Raw genomic sequence first — 21,216 nt, 5'->3', positions numbered from 1 at the left:
GCCCACAGATGAAAGAGACATCGTTGATCTATGCCCTAATAGACTGTTGAAAGTGGCTAGTTAATAAGCTACGAACTCACTTACCCCCTGAGAGTCCGGATCGTGGAGATGAAGAAAAAGCAGATGTCCCCATGGTGTCCAAGATGGAGCTCGTCGCAGAAGATGGCGGTGCAACACGAGGCTGATGGAGTCCACGGTGACACGCAGGAGCCAGATGGCAGGTTTGGGCGAGAGCCGGGAGAGCGCGCAAGCACCTCTGTATCGGGAGAAAGCTGGATCCAAAATGGCGGCGGCCGGAAAGACGTCAGCAGGAAGGGGGCGGAACCGGCAAAACAGACGCCATCTTGGAGGAGGCAAGGAGTAACAGAAGGACCCGAGAGGTGACCAAGACGCGCCGGAGCGGGGGAAACGGAAAGGCCCTCACCGGCATGAGTTAGACAGTCCCAGCTCCCGGCGGGCAAATTTAAACAGGTCAAAGATGCGGAGGAAAGCAAAAGACGGCAACTGACAAGAGGAGAAGGTTTGGGAAGTAGCGGGGCGGAGGAGGAAGGTGGAGAGAGAGACAAGGGCATAAGGGGAATGGAAAAGGGGGGTCCCAGATAGTTTAAAGGAAAGGGGGGAGATGAGGAGGGCAGCACAGAAGCGACGGAGACGAAGGAAGATGCAGGTAGGATCAGAATGGGATGATAGGAGGTTAATAGAAAAATAGAGGGAAGGAGGAAGGCAGGATTAGGGTGGGATAAGGTAGGAGACTGAGAGAGGGAGTAAGTAGGCAGGACGAAGAATAGATAGAACACAGGGAAGGGATTAGGATAACGAAGGAAGTAGAAGGTTCAAGTATGTAGATAGAGGGGGGAGTCATCCGAGGGGGGCACCTTAAGAAGAAGGAGAGATGAAAGTGATAGAACAGGAAAGGGGAGGTAGATAAGAGGGAGGTAGAGGGATAGGGGGAAGTGGAAGGCACAAGCAGGTCGTACTAGGAAAGGTAGAGAGGGGGGGACCAGGAGAGATGAGAACAAAGTAAGTGACGGGGTAGATAAAGGAGCGTGAGCTAAAGAAGAAAAAGGGACAAGGAGAGAGACGTGAGTAGAAGGTGGAGAGAGACAGTCGTAGGGCCCGAAGCTAGGAAGATCAAAAATAAAGAAATATCAAAAAGGGGACACTATGGGGAGGGACAAATTAGAGACATATCAGGGGGTCTATTCAGGAGGACTTAGACGAAGCCTCTAAAGAAGGGGCAACGAGGCGAACGGGACCTGTTGGGTTTAGCCAAAGTTTGGTAGATAGGAAGATTTAGTAGTTTAAGGGAAGCGGGGGGGAGCAGAGGGGGGAAGCCTGCTCCGAAGTCTACATGGGCCTGGCGCTAGGGCGGGGGAGAAAAACCCCTAGGTGCACGGGCGCGACCTTTGGGGTTAGATGGTCAGGGAGGGGTGTTAAACATCACGCCCCAAGACTGGACATCCGGCACAAGAGCCAAAAACCCAGAGGCAGAAGTATCGGCGAAAGGAGAGATGCAAGAATACGCCGAGAAATATTAATTGTTATTGTATGTTGTGTTGTGTATTTGTCTACCCCCCTGTCCCTTGGTGTTTGTTCCCTTTCCCATATCCTTGCAGAGGGGCCCGGAGAGATTCGAGCGGGTGGAAAAGGCAAGAGACCCACGACAAGACAAACTCGGTATGACAAGATGAAGCTACGTCAGAAGGCCCAGCACAGATCTACTAATGAGTAAGGACATAGGGCCTCATGCAGTAAGCGTTGATAAGGGAATTATCGCCATTTTATAGCCAAAATTGGGTTTGAGATTCAGTAAGCGCCGATAAGTGCTTGATTTCGCCATGTTTCGGAGCCGATTATTTTGTTATGGCCAGTCGGCTGCCGATAAGCCTGTTTTCGCCACTGATCGCCACTTTTTTAAATCGGCTGGATTCAACAACAAAAAACAGCTTATCGGGGCTGATCGGCACTACGAAATTGAGATGTTATGGCCAATTTCTCCCGCCAACTAAAGTTGGCAGTTTGGAGGGGAGAACGATCGCTAAGGCTGCCGGAACGGCACTTAGAAAAAAAATATATTCTGTACATCAATGGAGTCAATGGAGCGGGGACGTATAACAGTATAGTACTGTTTACGTTTCATTGCTCACAATACAAACGTCATTTGCATTACAGTGTGGGGGCATTCCCTGCATTGTGTCACAGCTGACGTGTATTATTTGCATAAGATTATACTTTTACATGTTTTCAGCATTTGCGGGTCACATTACTCATCATGTGATGATGTGTCAAGGGAAAATACTATACTCAACTCTTAAAGGAGAACCTCACATCATATCACACATTTTACTGAACTGAGCGACAATTATTTACATGATGTTACACATGTCACACATCTAACACATACACCGTATATTCATGTTCTTTTAAATTACACAATGCTTGTAATGTGTCACGCATCTTTAAACGTTCATGTACATCTAAATTCTCATGTTTACATCTACGTTTGGTCCTCCCTATTTTCATGACGTCACTTATTGGACGATCAATCACATTGCATGTTTACATTGTAACCGTTGCATTACAAGCACTTCAACCTAACTTATACACACATGTACAGTAATTCATCATTGGGACACCTTGTAAACTCATTCTATAGCAACTATCCTCCTTACAGAAATGCATGCATATGCACACGACTATTCAGTGTTGTCAACATGTCACAATAACATGGCTAATTACACATGTTACACAAAACTTTTCCCACGTCAATCTCAGCCTTTTTGTCTAATTACATGACTGACTGTTGCGTTCACAAGTGTTACATGCATTGCACATGCAACTATTTATTTGCAAGCAATGTTTGTACAAAGCTTCACGTCACATCATTGGCAAATATCATCATTCCCTGCAGAATACACACAACAAATACTTATAACAACAACTGCACACAGCTTGCCACAGAAGTACTTTATTATGTTAATGTAACACCTTGCATTTTACTATGTCACCTGACATCATCACATACCTATTTAAAGGACGCCCATTACCTGCTCATTCACAGCTACTCATTTCAAAATGTTGAGATTGTTTAGGAGACGGAGGAACATTCTTTTCTATGACATGCTTGATGATCAAGAGAATCATATAGGGCAAGGGAGGGACACACCGAGGGACAGTGACAGGGACAGTCACGCGGATACGACAGGGACAGGGAGAGGGACAGGCCGAGGGACAGGTAGAGGGACAGGAGATCAGAGGAGAAGACAGAGGAGACAAGTTGTGCCTCGTCCGCGTCTGTACAGGGAGAGAACCCTGTTAGATGGGATGAGTGAGGAGGAGATTGTAAGTCGCTATCGTTTGAGTTCAGCAGCAATCTTATCTCTTTATCAGGAGATAAGGGGAGATTTAGATTTTTTCACAGCCAGAGGTCGTGCAGTCCCTGGGCTTGTTAAAATGCTGTGCTCATTACATTATCTTGCTTCCGCGTCATACCAGACAACTGTGGGCATAGTGGGCGGGGTCTCGCAATCTACATTCTCGCGGGCCTTGACCCAGTTTCTCTATGCACTCAATAGACGCGCTAGGAATTATATTCATTTTCCTACAGAGGCGACAGAGTGGCTGGAAGTCAGGACTGGCTTTTATAATATAGCAGGGATACCATGTGTGCTGGGTGCAATCGATTGCACACATGTTGCTTTGATTGCACCTAGTCAGAGTGAGCATGTGTACCGCAATCGTAAGCACTACCATTCACTCAATGTACAGGTGGTATGTGATGCGACGATGAGGATAATGCATGTGGTACCCAAATTCCCTGGTTCCAGTCACGATTCCTCCATCCTGAGGAACTCTTCAGTCTTCCATGCGTTCGAAGAGGGACATTTTGAACATGGTTGGCTGCTGGGTGAGTACACATTTACATGTTCTAACACAAAACACATTTTTATGTAGGAATGTTGGCATTGTACAATTTGATCACTAATGTCAGCTTATGTGTGCTCCATTCATTATAGGTGACTCAGGATACGGAATTAGGCCGTGGCTCTTGACTCCGGTGCTAAACCCTCAAACTGAAGCAGAGGACAGGTACAATGCAGCCCATATATCTACAAGATCTGTTATAGAGAGGACATTTGGCCTACTCAAGACCAGATTTAGGTGTCTGGACAGAACTGGTGGGGCTCTTCTATACAAGCCTCAAAATTGTCTGATATTATCCTTGCCTGTTGCATTTTGCACAATGTTGCACTCAGGCACAATGTACAATCAGACCTAGCTGAGCCTTTGGTAGATGATCATCCCACCCAAGTAGCTGCTGAAAATGAACAAACAGCCAGTGGTGGCCAGACACGCCAGAATCTCATCAATTCATTTTTTTCTTGTAAGTAAAAACATATATGTTCCAAGTTATACTTTTATAGTTACATTATGTTATCTTAACAATAATGTTTTTTATATACCCTTCTGGTAGGACACAGATGAATATGGGTTGCACACCTTTCTTTTCTCTGCTGTGTGCACAAAGGGATGTGGCACCGGTATGTTATTGTTGCACAGGTTATATAATCCCTCTTCAATTGTACTTTAGTTGTGTGTATGTGAATACAACTGGGGTAACAAAGCACTAATATTTTAGCATTGTGTTATTCCTTATGCTAACACAATACACATATTATGCCCATACTCATTCATGCTTCTAGTATGCTTACATACAATGTTATTGGTGCAGTGTAACATGTACATCCATATGATGTGTACACCAGGCTGATTTACATTTGGAATGTCATGAAATATACATGGTGTTGCACATTCAACACCAAATACACACTTTGCTGTGTTGTTTACGGTACTGAAGATGGCATGTCAATGTTTGCAATTTATATATTGTTCCTTTGCATTATAGGTATATCTCCAGTATGACTGATCATGGTATGTATATTTGCTGACACCTCTCATAAGATGTGCCTACATCAATCTTCCTATAATTATTTGAACTCAAAACCCAACATATTGGTTTAAACACAAATGTAACATATATGTACTTTCTGTATCATGTATATGCATTTAGCTACTCTTGAGCTTTCATGTGCATTGTATTAGAAAATGATTACTCCCATTTCATCACATTTTATGTATGTTTCCTTATAAATTCCATTAATGTAATATAGAGGTGTTTGGAGACAAGGGGATAACTGTACTTATTTGTTTACTTACGGGAGCTCATTCATCACGGATGAAATTGACTGATCATAACACTCCATGCATGAATGCCTGTAATCACAACAATGCGTACTACATCTTATATTTAGCAATGTAGGTGTTTTTTAATGCTAGGAATTAATAGTCAACATTAATTTAAATTAGTGACATGTGTATGTATAAGTCACACGTGTGTGGATGTGTCCTACATGTACCAAGTGTAAAACTGTTAACAGAAAACACAATTTTGTCGCAAATGTTACTGTCATTTAGCATTTCTAATTTACCAATATGACAATGTTGGTAATATTTTAGGAATATAAATCACGTCACTTCATCATTATCATGATGATAATTATCAAGTATTCTCACAATTGTAACGTCAATCACGTGCACATTAGCATAGACACACTTTTTAAGACAACTGTTTGTGTCTGTATCAATTTGTGTAGGATCCATGTATAACACCGACAAATGATAACACCAGCTTTATTATGGTAGCTTATATCATCATATTGACTATACTATGTATTTTTAGAACGTTTCATAAACACAGTAAACTATAGTTAGTTAGGTTAATGAAATATACACAGAAACGTACTTCATTACATGATGTTGATGTCATATTCAGAACATCATGCATTGTAGGGGACCACAACATCTGGCCAATAACATTATTTGCTACAGTCCCAAACCATTTTATCAACATACCCATGTAACAAGAGATTTTAAACAATAAATGGCTAGTTGGTTGTAAGTGTCCTTTACATTGGGAGAAGGAGTGGCTCAGTGAGTAAAGACACACACTGGCACTGAGAGTTTGAAGCAGAGGAGTCTGGTTCAATTCCCGGTGTCGGCTCCTTGTGACCTTGGGCAAGTCACTTTATCTCCCTGTGCCTCAGGCGGCAAAAAATAAATTGTAAGTTCCACGGGCCAGGGACCTCAGGCCTGAAAAATGTGTCTGTAAAGCGCTGTGTACAACTAGCAGCGCTATACATGAACATGCTCATATTATAATTATTATTATTCTTATTATTATTGTTACATAGTTTCGACAGTCATACGTTCCATTACACAATAGAATTCACAAATGTGTTAGCAGAGTGGGAATGGTTGTTATATATAAAACACACCATGCCATAAAATGATAGTAGTCATTAAAGAACACTCAATAAAAATTCATGAGGCACTATTTTGCAACATCATTATGTTAATTAAGTGCTTATGCAATATAGGCATAAGGGTATCACATTTTTAATTGTTTGTTAATAAGCGCTGCAAGCAATATAAAATTAGTTCCATATGTAGTATAGTAGTCGGTGGCTCCTCCTCACAATCATCTCATATAAAGGTAGACTCTTCTGAAATCATACATTGATCCGATTGTATCTTCCCCGACATCTCTGAAATACAGCAAACACATGATGGTCAAATATGGCACCTTACTATATATGTATCCGTGACAACGCGTTACACAGCTCTATATGATTGTGTACATACACACGTCACTCACTTATATGTTAGAAGTACAAGTGTACATCAGTATGTAATGTTTCTTTAAATTTGTAGCAGGCATAACTATGTATATGATGTGAACGTTGCCTGTATACTGAAAAATGTGCGCGCACATCTTAGTGTGCGCACGCACTTCAGGCTTGGCTGCACTAACTGTTAGCGCATGCGCAAAACAAAGCGTACGTTGTGCGTTCAATACATCTTGAAAATACCATTAAACATAAAATCTTTATTTCAAATACAATGAATACGAAACTACATTCGTTCTAAACGAGTACATCTGTATTCTTTTTAAACAGACGTGTTTGGACAGAAAGGACGGCCGATAACACAATGCGCAAATGCAATACGTGTGACGTCATGTTAAACCAGCGTGAAACGCACTCTAACACTCCTCCCACTCAATTAACATTCGGCTAACGCCCAGTTGACGCCTACAAACACTGAGCCGCACACATGACACACTGCAGTTACCGTTACTATAACAAAACATGACAGCCAATAGGCTTTGAGGCGCGCACGTCGCTTGGGGGCGGGACTTACATCCGTAATCCTTTTTAAGGACGCCTTGGGCCATGACAAGGGTCCCACGTCATACGTGGTGGACCCGCTTTTAAATGTTGTAGATGTAGCATGATAACAAAACAGGTATGTGTTAGAGTTAGGGTAAAATGTTGCTAATATGTTTAAAGTGATAGGAAAGTACGTATATTTATTCCGTCAGCAATGTGTACTACTCTTTCAGGTTCTACTATATTGTATTCGGAAACAATTTCTTTGTGATCGCTACATGTTATGCAGTCTGCAATGTTACGCTGTATCCACGCATTGAAAGGGAAAATGGTGGTTACAAAAAAAAAAAACATTTAAACGCAGAGTCAACTCATAACGGTTGTTATATTTACCATTCTTCTAGAATTAACTCTTCGTCTGGCTGCAACTGGTCGCTCCAGAAATGCAAGGCTTTTTCATCCACGCTTGACCCACCCGCTGAATCCAGTATGACACACATCTCCTCCATGAAGCGCTCATAGGAATCGCCACTGCTTTCTTCAAACAATTGGTCGGGAGGTAGGTTCATTTCTTCGGGTACCCATTCCATTGCATTTTCAGCTGAAAGGCTTGGTACATAATCATAGTAGTTTTGTTGTTGTACAATGTGGGTTTCAGGAATGGAGGGTGCAGATATTGCAGCAGGTATCGATTCACACGGAACAGTAGTAGCGGATCCATTGCTATTGGCATTAGGAATAAATATGCCTTTAACCACAATATATGTGCCCTCTTTCACGGTGAAATGTTTTTCTTTGGCAATCTTCCAGAAACCATAGTTGTCTTCTAGCTTATCCTGCACACGTTCAAAAAAGTCATTAGTTGATAAAGTGAATGTTATTGAGGAATTAAAATTGCGCGCATGCCCACGGTCTTGGTAATAAGGATATTTTGCTCGAATCAAATCATAGATTTGGCGTGTGCTCGCTTGGTGTCCGCAAGTTCTCAAAATAGCTTCTAATACCATGTATTTATACCCTAAATTCGGATTCATATTTGTCACGAATTCATCAGCCATTGCAGATTAGCACAAAAGATGTGTGCAGGTATCTGTTCTTTGCTCATCAAAATGAAACTGCTCAATGGCTAACAAATTGCTGTGTTTCCTTTTCAAGGTCAACAAAACTATAAACTGTAACTCCTTATTTCAAACGCCAATTGGATGTGTAGTTTTAATTGCTTGAACATTTGTGGTTTGTGATAGCCGCATGTGGGACAAACATGTATCCTTTTTTTATCTCGTTTCTGAAAACATTCCTACACTTTTAATTCAGTAACATTGAGTTTTCTTGCAAAATAACAAAGAGCACTGTGTGAAAATAGTGCTTAGACAGCCATATCAGTAAATACACACACCTGCAAAATGAAATGTTTTTTTCCCACATACATTTCTGTGTGTATTTGAAAGTCTGGTTAACTCCCTGTCTGCATGAGTTTAAATACGTGTGTATCTATATATATATATAAAAATATATCTCTCATAAATATATATATATAAAGTGTATATTGTGTGTGTGTGTGTATATATATATATATATATATATATATATATATATATATATATATATATATATATATATATATATATATATATATATATATATATATATATAATTTTTTTTTATTTTTATTTTTTTTTATATTGCAGGAGTACACACAACATATTGATGGCAGTAAGTAGGCCTTGTATGAAACCTATTTAAATGGTGATAAACATGAGTGAATTAAGTACTAAACATTTGTTTGCGCCCAATAATGTTAGAGGCTCACACTTAGTATAGTTCTCAAACATTAGGCCTGTATTATTAAAATACTGTGTTTTCACAAGGAAGCATGAAGTGTATGTTTTTTGTAAATACATCTATACCAGTTTAGATAGTACTATATATACATACACACACACACACACACAGTGTGTGTGTGTGTGTATGTGTGTGTGTGTGTGTGTGTGTGTGTGTGTGTGTGAGTGTGTGAGTGTGAGTGTGAGTGTGAGTGAGTGTGTGTGTGTGTGTGTGTGTGTGTGTGTGTGTGTGTGTGTGTGTGTGTGTGTGTGTGTGTGTGTGTGTGTGTGTGTGTGTGTGTGTATATATCCATACATACTATATATATATTAGTATACATTCAGAGATGTTCTTGAAACAAGAACACATAAATGATTAAAGGACAACATTACAATGGCCAGCAAAGGTAAGTAATATTTAACACAAAATCCTGCTGTACACGTACAAGAAAGATGTTTGCAGTTAAATAGGTGCTTTTATAATTGCATGTGAATAATATGCACATGCAATGATTACATCAAGTAACACACCCAAATGCAATGTTCTGCTGCAAAGTCAATGGCAGCTTCTCTAAACTTAGCAACTGGCTCCTGGTGGACCATTACTGAACAGACGATTAATACATAAATATTTATAACACTATTCATTAATTACGAGTGTTAACATTTCCAAAACTTCACGTGTACAAGAACGTACTTGAAAGTTTGGAAACAACACAGTCTTCAACATACATACAATATTACTTAAATAATCTGAAGTCAACAAAACAAGGCCAAAGACATATTTTGTGAATTATAAAATTTATTTTTTTGTTCCTTTTGAGACCGAGTAACAGGCCTGCTTGTTGTCTCTTGAATTTTCCTTTTTCGTTTGCCAACAACTTTAGCCACAACAGAGCCACTTTGAGTGGCCTCTGGCACTTCACGGGCAGGGCTTGTGGCCAGTGACTCACCTACAGGGCTTTTGGGCAGTGATTCACCTACAGGGCTTTTGGGCAGTGATTCACCTACAGGGATTTTGGGCAGTGATTCACCTACAGGGCTTTTGGGCAGTGACTCACCTACAGGGCTTTTGGGCAGTGACTCACCTACAGGGCTTTTGGGTAGTGACTGTTCACGGACAGGGCTTGTGGCCAGTGACTCACCGACAGGGCTTGTGCCCACTGACACATGTGAGCAAGTTGGTAGACACTGCACAAGTGATGGTTGGTCTGTTTCATGTGTGTCTTTTGTTGTTTTTGACCAAAAACTGGTCAGTAGTAACTGCTTGTGTTTTGTTTTTGTGGCCTCCTTTGTAGGTGTCAGCTGCTGATTTTGTACAGATGGCAGCGGTAGGATGTCGTCAGGAACCTGCACAGCAATGTCTGCTACTTGACCGGTAACATTCGGACCTGGTGAATGAAGATCAGAAGCATGTGGTGAAAACTGACCTGCATGTACAGATCCTGCCTGTGAGGTGTTCAAGTTGAATTGTGGTACATTAGTCATTCTCAAGTAATTAGCTTGTGTTTGCTGAACAACTAATGCTTCGAATGAGGTGTTGATTTTTTGCAACTGTTTAGGCACTTCAATGAAGACTCTGTGGAGATGTGCCAATTGTGAAACTGTTTCTTCCTGCAGTGCAATCATCCTTTCCAGCACTGTCATCAGGTCAGAATGGCGACGATTTTCTGCTTCCACAATTTTTCCCTCAGAAGCTACAATTGCATCGTATGTGGTATTTGCTGGACGATTTGGCGGTAAAACAGTTTCAATTGGAACCTCTTCATGGTCACTTGCTTGTATTTGTGTGTCTATGGCGGCATCATCATCATCATCATCATCATCATAATCCTCATCATCATGTTCTACAAATAAATGTACACATTATTAAATGGCATGTTAATCTCTGCTGTGTTACTATGTAATTCTACTGTGTCATAAGTAACAACTAACATGTTTCCATACGTTTTATAACCTCACATTAAAAACTACCTTGACTTAAGAATAATGTTTGGACTCAGTATGAAATATGAGTGAATGAAAACTTGCTGTAAACTCACAACTCCTACATGATAGTTAACATCACTAACACAATACATGTTGCCTTACACTTCATTTTCACATACACTAAGTAATCCTATTTAAAGAACATGTGCAAAACAAATAATGAACATGACAACATAACATATAGAAGAGCACATATTATATGGCCACCAACTGATACACTCACCTTCTAGGTGTGTTGAGCTGGCTGACCCAGGTGAAGACACTTGTTCCGTCTCAGGTGACACATGTCCTTCAGGGGCAACTATATATAACAATAACATAAGTTTTACATTTACATGTGTAAATATTGAACAAACAGTTATTGTATGTTCTGTATTTATGAGTACCTAACAGCATCATTTCCTTAACCCAAAATATGTGTGTGAAAGTGAACATAAATAGTTGTAATAACAATGTACATGCCTGTGTACTTAGAACTTTTGAGTTCCCTAACATAAAACATACTATGTTTCTGCAGTAATGCGTGAGGATAAATAGATTAAATTTGAACATAAAAATCATATGTTGTGTAGTGATATCAGTATCATAATGTACATAACTATCATGAGATGACCATTCACAATGGTTATCATGAAGGTGGTCATATTGCAAAAAGTGTTGTTTTTGGTAGAGGATATGTGTGGTACATTAATAGAAGATGTGGCACACCTGAATGTGGCTGTGACTCAACAAGACAACACATGCAGTGTGTGATAATGTGTCGTTGATAGTAGTTCAACTATAGATATGAGTGAACTAATGTGTGACGTACGCTTTGATAAGTAATGAGTTGTTGGGGCATTTAGTAGCTAAAGTGAAGCTTTCAAATGAGTGTGATTAACTTCAGTTGTGCTAGTCAGGTTGTAATAACGGTATTCCCTTCCCCAAAAAGCCTAATCAGCCACACCTTTCAATTACTTGAAACAGGTGAAAATGGTGTGAACTAAGTTGACCCTAAAATGAGCCTGTAATTAGTGTGTGTGCTGAACCCCACCCCCTCTGTTGAAGTGTATGCTGTGATGAGATATTAATTGCAGCTGCTTTAACACAATGGTAGATGAGCTAAATAGTCGTGTGCAGTTTTTAAGTTATGAAAACAATGACATAACATATGATACGTGTGCCTCATTATGCTGTCTGTATATGAGTTAAAGCAAAAATGTACCTTTTCATAAACAACTATAGATGTGTTAGTGCAAGTGATGTTTGTAGGCCGTTGCATGCAATATATTTGATGCATGCTTACAATAGGCAGTAATGTCATGTTTGTCGGAGTAAAATAAATAAAATACACAATAATATTATACATATTTATGTTCTGTACCTGTAGCTAGTAATAATTTCTCATTAGCATGTGTTACACATGTGTACTACCCTGTTGTTCCCCATCTTCGCCCACCATCAATTGCTTCCACTGCAGCAATGCATTTTGGGAATTCACATGTAAATGAGCACGCAATGGCACGTGCTATATTAGTTACTGCTTTTAGTAGGACTACAACATATATGTCTATTTTGATATATATATATATACAGAATCAGACATATACATATATAGATGCAGGTATGCTTATATTGTGAAGACAGTATAAAAAGCAGTGTAAATATGCAAAATAACTGTAAGCAACGACACGCCTAGTACAGTAATATTTCTCACCTGGTGGAAATTGTGAGGGATAAATTCCAATATCCCGGTCACCAGGTAAGCCTTCCACGATGACGGGAAGTAATTTTGCCCGAAGCAGCTCCTCCAATGGAGTTAATATGAGACGTTGTGGTGTCGGCCCACCTCCAGTGCCAGTAGCATGCACGCGTTGCTGTTGTATTTTCTTTTTCATTTTTGACCTAATATCATCAAATCTCTTGTGACAATTCCGCTTGTCCCTCACATGATTCCCACACGCATTGATACCAATGACTATTGTGCCCCACATTTCTTTTCTGCTTGATGAACTTGTCCGCCCTTGAAAAACATATAAAATATATGAGGTAAATTAATAATAATAGAAGCACCAGTTTCCTACACTGCTAGCTGTTCCAAGAGATAGCAAACATGCTGTTTTAGGTTTAATATGTGAAGCACATGAGCATTCACTACTAAACATATACATGTAAGCAAGGTTGCATTCATATTGTATGCAGTTATGGCAAATTGACCGCCTGTGTTTAGTTGTCCTTGTAAGGCATGATAAAAAGCTGTGTTTCCAGACTAATTAACATAGAAAGATATTCTGAACCCATATTTGCATATGAACAAAACTTAGATGACCTAGGATCACATGTATTTGAATAATAAATGTAAAGGTACACTTACCTAGTAAATGTCCATATATACTGTCATAGTGCTCCAGAATGCCAGTGACAAGAGCTGTATTTTCCTGGTCATTGAAGCGAGGATTACGTGGCTTCTCCACACGTTTCTTCCGAGCAGGTTTAGGGTCAGAGCTTGGCTGGTGCTGACTGGACTCTCCTTCTTCCAATGGAAGAGCCTCCAAAAGCTGCCCACCAGCAAGCACGCCACCACCATCCACCCCATCAGCAACTGCGCCACCAGCAGCACTCCCAGCACCAGCACTCCCACTCCTAGCATCAGCACTCCCACTCCTAGCACCAGCACTCCCACTCCTAGCACCAGCACTCCCACTCCTAGCACCAGCACTCCCACTCCCAGCACCAGCACTCCCACTCCCAGCACCAGCACTCCCACTCCCAGCAACAGCACTCCCACTCCCAGCAACAGCACTCCCACTCCCAGCAACAGCACTCCCACTCCCAGCAACAGCACTCACACTCCCAGCAACAGCACTCCCACTCCCAGCAACACCACTCGGTGCACCAGCAACATCACTCCCCTGAACAGTACGTTCACTCCGACGCATACTCGCACGAGTAGCACTCCCACTCCCACCAGCATCACTCTTCCCACGCTTTGCGGGCATACTTCCAGCACTCACAAAAAACAGACAATAAATGTACAGCCAATCACACGAAACACTTCCACATATAAAACAAGACAAAGATATAAACAAAACAACAATGGACAAAGCTCACCCAATACACAACAAGTCTCTCAGTCAATATGCAAATCTTCAATCAGCCAGCTCTGTGCGTCTCTCTCTCTCTCACTCCCAACAACACAGAGAATGATTAGCAGTACACGTTGCCTTTAAATATGGCGCGCTATCCAATACATGCTTGTTTCGCCTGATTCAACAAGATTTGTGATTGGGCAACCTAACAGCACCCCGCCACGCACGCCGATACACCTGTGTGTGATCGGCTAATCATCGTGAGAGTGGGCGGATTTGTTTTCGGGTTGATTTTGAATGTATTCGGCACTTACTGCATACAGAGAGGAAAAATCGCCAATAACATGACTAATCGGTAAGATTGCCGATTTCACATAATCTACGCTTACTGCATGAGGCCCATAGTGTTAGTATCCCATAATGTTAAGGGCCTCAATAGTCCGGCTAAATGGAGAGTCGCATTTAGAGACTACAGACGCAAAGGTGCGGAGGTGCTCTTCTTACAGGAGACCCACTTTTCCCAAACCAACTTTCCCAAGTACTTTGATAAGGACTTTCGGACTCACTTCCTAGCTTCAGCTCGAGTAAAAAAAAGAGGGGTCGCTATCCTACTCCATAACCGTATACCATTCAGGCATGACAAATCATATAGTGACAGAGAGGGGAGATACCTAATAATCACAGGCTCCATCAGGGAGTATCCAATAACATTGGCTACAATATACGCCCCGAATGACAATGCGACATCATTTTTTAGTAGTTTCTTTGATAAGCTAAGTAAAGTTGCAAAAGGGAAAATTATAATAGCGGGTGACCTGAATAGAGTCCTCAACCCAAGCCTAGACCGTTGCACGACCACTAACAAACCACACAGACAGGACGTATTAACTTTGACAAAAGGCCTAACAAGTTGTCAGCTTATAGACATATGGAGAGAGCAACACCAAGGAGTACGTGAGTACACTTTCTACTCTCACCCCCACAATACATACAGCCGGATAGATTACTTCCTTGTGTCCAACAGATTGGTCCCTGGGGTCTCTCGTTCAGAGATCCATGATATTTCATGGTCTGACCATGCACCTATAGAGCTGCGGTGCACATTAGTTCCGCTGGACAGACCTAGAGCGAATTGGAAGCTAAACGAGATCCTCTTAAAGATCCCGGATCTCGGACGGGAGGTAGGTGAAAAAATTACAGAATATTTTGAGGAGAATGAGGGGAGCGTGGCGTCACAAGCCACGCTGTGGGAAGCTCATAAGGCAACCCTCAGGGGAATATTGATGAATCTGGCCGCCAAGCGGAAACGGGAAAGAGAGAAAAAAACTAAGGACTTAGAAACACAAATAGCTGAGCTCTCTGCCCTGCATAAAACGAATAAGAGGGAAAAAACGCTTAAACAACTTTTAGACGCCAAAATTAAACTTAATCTTCTCCTCACCTCCCAGGCTGAGAAGGAAATGGCTTGGTCGAAGCGTAAATTTTATGAAAAAGCGAACAAACCTGATACACTCCTTGCCAATAAGCTAAAAAATAAGCTTCAAAATTACTCTATTCACGCAATTCGGAACCAACAGGGGGACCTTACTTCCATACCTGGGAAAATCGTAGAGGCTTTTAAAACCTACTACGAAGAACTATATAATGGAGACAAGGTCACTCATAACACTAAAACGGGAGAGTTATTGAACACCTTCCTAAAAGAGGCAAGTTTACCAACATTGAGAAGGGACGAGAGAGAGGCGCTGCAGGCGGACTTTACTCTTGAGGAAATACTGGAAGTCATCAAAGCATTAAAACCGGCCAAGGCGCCGGGGCCCGATGGCTTTTCTAATCTATATTATAAGAAATACGCTAAAATTCTAGCCCCACATATGCTAAAACTATTTAACGATATTTTGGAAGGGGCCTCCTTTCCAGCACAAATGCTTCAGGCTTCCATCTCTGTGATCCACAAACCTGGAAAGGACCCGGCAGACTGCAAGAGCTACCGGCCCATTTCACTGATCAATTCCGATATCAAAATCTATTCTAAACTCATAGCAAACAGGGTGGGTAGTGTCCTTCCCAGGTTAATCCATGCGGATCAGGTAGGGTTTATCGGAGGCAGACAGGTGGCAGACAACACCAGAAGAATTATTGATCTGATCGATCTGGCCCAAAAGAAAAAAACACATTCCATGGTGCTAAGTCTGGACGCAGAGAAAGTCTTCGATAGAATAGACTGGCCCTATCTAACGGAAACTCTGGGAGCATTTGGCTTTAAGGGACGTCTATTGAGGGCCATCATGGCGCTGTATGAGGGCCCAACGGCGAGAGTGAAGCACCAGGGCTTTCCCTCTGAGCAATTTCACATAAAAAGTGGAACGAGACAGGGATGTCCACTGTCGCCGTTGCTGTTTGCCCTTTGTATAGAGCCACTGGCGGCGCACATACGCAACAGCCCAGATATCACAGGCATCTCAGATGGAGAGCAGGAGTATAAGGCCGCTCTGTATGCGGACGATGTTATCCTAACGCTGTCCAAACCGCTCGCGTCCCTCCCTAATGTATTTGGAATCCTGAGCAAATTTAACCGCATTTCTGGCTTTAAGATCAATCAGTCCAAATCAGAAGCCCTCAATATAAACCTTCCCAAGGAAGTGGAAAAACTGATTGATCTTAACTTCAATTTTAAATGGCAACCCTCAGCTATCAAATATTTAGGGGTATATCTTACACGGGACTACAAAACTCTATATAAGGCAAACTTTCCCAGGTTAATAAAGGCGCTGAGAGAGGATCTCAGGGTGTGGGCAAAAGGGGGCATCTCATGGATTGGAAGGATACACTGCGTGAAGATGAATCTCCTCCCAAAGATGTTATATCTTTTCCAGAGCCTACCTGTACCGGTGGTTCACTCTGACATCCTCTCCCTGCAGTCAACTATTATGAATTTTATATGGAATAAGAAAAACCCACGAATTGCTAAGGGTATATTAAAGAGACCCACAGTGAGAGGAGGATTAGCGGTACCTTGTTTGTTTGCTTACCACAAAGCGGCCCAATTGGCTCAAATACTCCAATGGCACACGGACCCAAGCCTTCGGAGATGGGTAGAGTTGGAGAGAAAGTGCTGTGCACCGATTGACATCCAGAAGCTAATCTGGCTGCCCAAATGTAGGGCACGCCAAATAGGCACACCGCTTCAGGCCATTGACAATTCGCTACGAGTGTGGGAGGCCACTAAATTTAAATGTAAATTAACTACAAAAGCTTCTCTTATGACGCCAATCATTGGCAACCCAGATTTCGCTCCAGGGCTGAACAGTAAAAATTTGACGTACTGGATACAAGCGGGCATAACCCGTCTGAAGGATCTGGAGGGTAGGATACATATTCAAACATTTGAGCAAATTAAATCCGCAAAGGATATCCCAAACACAGATTTTTTTAGGTATCTCCAGATCAGAGATTTTTACAACCAAACCCCCATTAGACCAGCACGCACCAATTTTGAGCAGCTGTGTTCCAGAGACGTGGACACAAGGGGACTCACATCTAGAATGTACAGGGAAGTGGTCTGTCCGGAGACAACAAGCGAGACCCGGTTAAGCTACATGCGACAGTGGGAGACTGACCTAGGGGAGACGCTAGAGGACGAGGAATGGGAGCAGATCACACAAGCAGTAGCTAAAATCTCCATATGTACCACACTGAAGGAGAACGCGTATATGGTCCTGATGCGGTGGTACTACACCCCAGCTAGATTGGCTAAATTTGTTAAGGGCTACTCTCCGCTCTGCCCAAAACAGTGCGGGGAGGTGGCCGACCTGCGACACATGCTGTGGTCATGCACGAAAGTGTTCCCGATTTGGGAACAGATTAGAGATTGGTTACAGCGGATGCTCGATTGGGAGATCCCGCTGGACCCGTGGTTGTTCCTGCTGGGCAGACAGATCCAGGGTATGTCAAATGCGACGCACAAATTAATTGCGCATTTTGCAACAGCCACTAGATGCGAGATCGCAGCATTATGGAAGCAACCAGAAATCCCAATTATCCCCAGGATTCGAAATAGGATTTGGCACGTATGCCGGATGGAGCAATTAACGAGTTTGGTTAATGACACCGGCACAAACTTTTTAAAAGTCTGGTCGCCTTGGCTGACTCAGACAGATATCCCCGGGGTGGATGCCACCGCAATCTTGCGTTAATAGGTTCAGGCGCGTTCTCCTTGGGGGGTCAGAGACTGAACGACAAATAGCGATGAACAGTTAGCGGACAGCCCCCGGAGTAGTAGCCCCCCAAAACAAATCAGCGGAGAAATCATTTTACGCCAGAGACAGAAGCAAGGAGTGCCAACCAGCACGACAGGAAGCCCGTAAAAGGCATCACGTCAGCAGGAACAGAAAGTTCTCAAATGAAAGTGGAAGGACGGGCTTTGGCCGTGGCAAGCCTGAGTTTCCAAAAAATAGGGGAGGTATGTAATAGGGGACTTATCCCTGTTCAACAATGGGCCTCTAATCCAGCAGTGTGGTGTTTAACTGCTGGTAGACAATTAACCAACACCACCTGGCTGATTACAGGTGTCAGAAAAAGCCTGGCTCTGAGACAAGAAGAAGAGATTCTTCCTGAACTAACACATGAGCTGAGCTGACCCAGGAAGCAGTAAGACAGAGAGTTCCCTAGTCCACAACTGGGCTGACCTGTGGAACAAACAGATGTCTTTAGTTGCAAGCTGACAACAAGACAAAGGGGACAAGATCTAAACCTGAATCCTGACATTACCTTAGCACACAAGGGTGAACAGGGAAGCCTTCCCCTACAGCAACAAGAGACAGATAAGACTTTTCTTATAAGACTGTTATCAATATCTATATATAAATGTCTATGATTTGGGCTGATGAATCGCTGCACTAACCACGCAGTTAAAGAGGGCTGGCCTGCAAGTGTAAATATACTACAAAGTGGAGCAGATTTTGTTTGCAGATTTTCACATGTTTGCCGTGTTTAAGGGGACAGGCGCAATAAAGCCTTATTTTAATTTCACCCTCAAACAGTCTCCATTGTGTACCTCTGCAAATGTCCTCTTACAGACTGACACATGATTAGCAACACTGATGGTTGGTAAGTAGAGGCACACCCTATCTAGTGTTTTTATGCCTCGAGGCGCAGTTCAAAGACCACATCAAGTTATAGCGCCTTACAATATAATTGGTACATTTACCGCGGAGGCACACTTTATCAAGTGTTTCTTATGCCTCTGGGCGTGGTTCAAAGACTGCATCCAGTTATGGCTCCAACAATTATAAAGTACCATATATTTAGCACTATATTGATAGCCTCAATAGCAAGAACCCCATCTGGTAAAGACATATATTGTGATTCTATCTAAATGCGTAGATACATTAGCCGACAGTATCAATTCAATAAAAGAATGGCAGTATCATAAAGTATGTAAATGCATGTTTTGACACATACTGTATATACTGTAACATGTAATGACCAGATGTTACATGCAAAACGCCAATACATTGTGTCTGAAGGTTCTTAGCCAAGAATCCCACTGCTTGATATACAGTCAAGACCCATGTCTTTTTAATGTCACTGTGAATTAGTTATACAGTAATACACATTAGTTATAATACAGATGGTACTAATTATTACAATGCTTCTATTTGTCTAAGCAAGTATAGTATCAACCTGTGTTATACACAAGAAGTTCCTAGTTGACCCAGCTGGATGCAAGGAACCAGAAGAGCACAGCAGCAAAAAAATGGGGACCAAACAGTTGAGTGCCATTAAAACAAGGTGATTTTAATCCATGAGAGAAGTACACAGGAACATACAGGTGGGCTAAGTGATCCTCTAATGCGTTTAACGCTTGTGCAGCGCTTTGACATGTTAGTTGTGGACTAGGGAACTCTCTGTCTTTCTGCTGCTGTGCTCTTCTGGTTCCTTGCATCCAGCTGGATCAACTAGGAACCTCTTGTGCCTTACACTGCTGCAGGAGAGGCACGCGACCATGAGCCTATACTGATGGTCACACTAATTGAAAGAAAAAAGCAAGGAGTGAACTGCGCTCTAATAATTGTGAACAAGGTGATGTGCTCTTATAGTGATTAAGTGATTAAATATATATATATATATATATATATATATATATATATATATATATATATATATATATATAAACCTGTTACTTTGATTGTGAAGGTGTGCAGCTGTATTCGTGGAATGGCTCCACAGACCAAGGCTAGAGGAACAAATACAAAAGAAACAGCGCAAATTCAGGTGGATATCCTCTTCTTTCACTTCACCTCCGATATCCCTGAAGAAGTACTCTAATAGTACGAAACGCGTTGGATAAGAGGACGCTTCTATAGCACTACCCGTTGTGCTTTTGTATCCTGTATACATTCTTTATTCACCTCCGTTCCCTCCCGCTGCCTCCCTGACCGGCTGATATTGTGAAACTGCTGGCCCCACCGGATGATGTCACTGACACGCGCCGGAGGTAGACGTCACACGCCGAAAGTCATCGAGTGAGAGCTTGCCTCCCTGGAGCAACAGCCGTGCAGTAGACGAATTCCACCGGGCTGCTGTAACTGGATGTCGGGATAATATCATACACCACGGCAACCTTGATCCATGCAGAGAGATTTAAAGGAGAAGTGAAAGGAGAGGATATCCACCTGATGATCACCCATTCCACTCGTGGCTGATTGGTAACATGTCCATATACATGTACTGCCAGTAATTATTTTATCTGATGTACGTGCAATACTCACCTGTTATAACAATATAATTTTTTTATTCATACTACACTATGAGGTCTTTTGCGCTGTTTCTTTTGTATTTGTCACACTAATTGAGTATGTTTCTACTATCATCATTGCTTTATTAATTGATCTCTTGGACTGTATTACTGGGCTAATATTGCCAACAGGACTGAGAACTGATAATCAATGTGTGCTGTGCATATATATTGAGATTTACTACTGGACTGATATCACCATCAAGATCTGCACTACCACCTATATACTCACATGCAATATATGACTATCTTGCTCTGGTTTTAACAACATCTGATACTATATGAATGCCTATGCTGTTAGTGGTTTTTGA

At 41.9% G+C, this 21,216-nt stretch overlaps 1 protein-coding gene across 1 annotated transcript; it reads right to left on the bottom strand.

Annotated features, from left to right (window-relative positions):
* Positions 1-833: 833 nt before the first annotated feature.
* Positions 834-19,991, bottom strand: LOC142488186 (uncharacterized). The gene is made up of 5 exons (XM_075588559.1): positions 19,938-19,991; positions 12,735-12,825; positions 11,262-11,339; positions 10,490-10,896; positions 834-875 (listed from the first exon to the last, which is right to left on the bottom strand). The coding sequence occupies exons 1-5, from the start codon at positions 19,989-19,991 to the stop codon at positions 834-836; spliced, it is 672 nt and encodes a 223-aa protein (XP_075444674.1).
* Between the last annotated feature and the right edge of the window lie 1,225 nt (positions 19,992-21,216).

This window comes from Ascaphus truei, chromosome 2, assembly GCF_040206685.1.
Source record: "Ascaphus truei isolate aAscTru1 chromosome 2, aAscTru1.hap1, whole genome shotgun sequence".
Classification (NCBI taxonomy): domain Eukaryota; kingdom Metazoa; phylum Chordata; class Amphibia; order Anura; family Ascaphidae; genus Ascaphus; species Ascaphus truei.
Note: the sequence above shows the minus strand (reverse complement) of the source record. Positions and strands in the feature narration are given on the sequence as shown.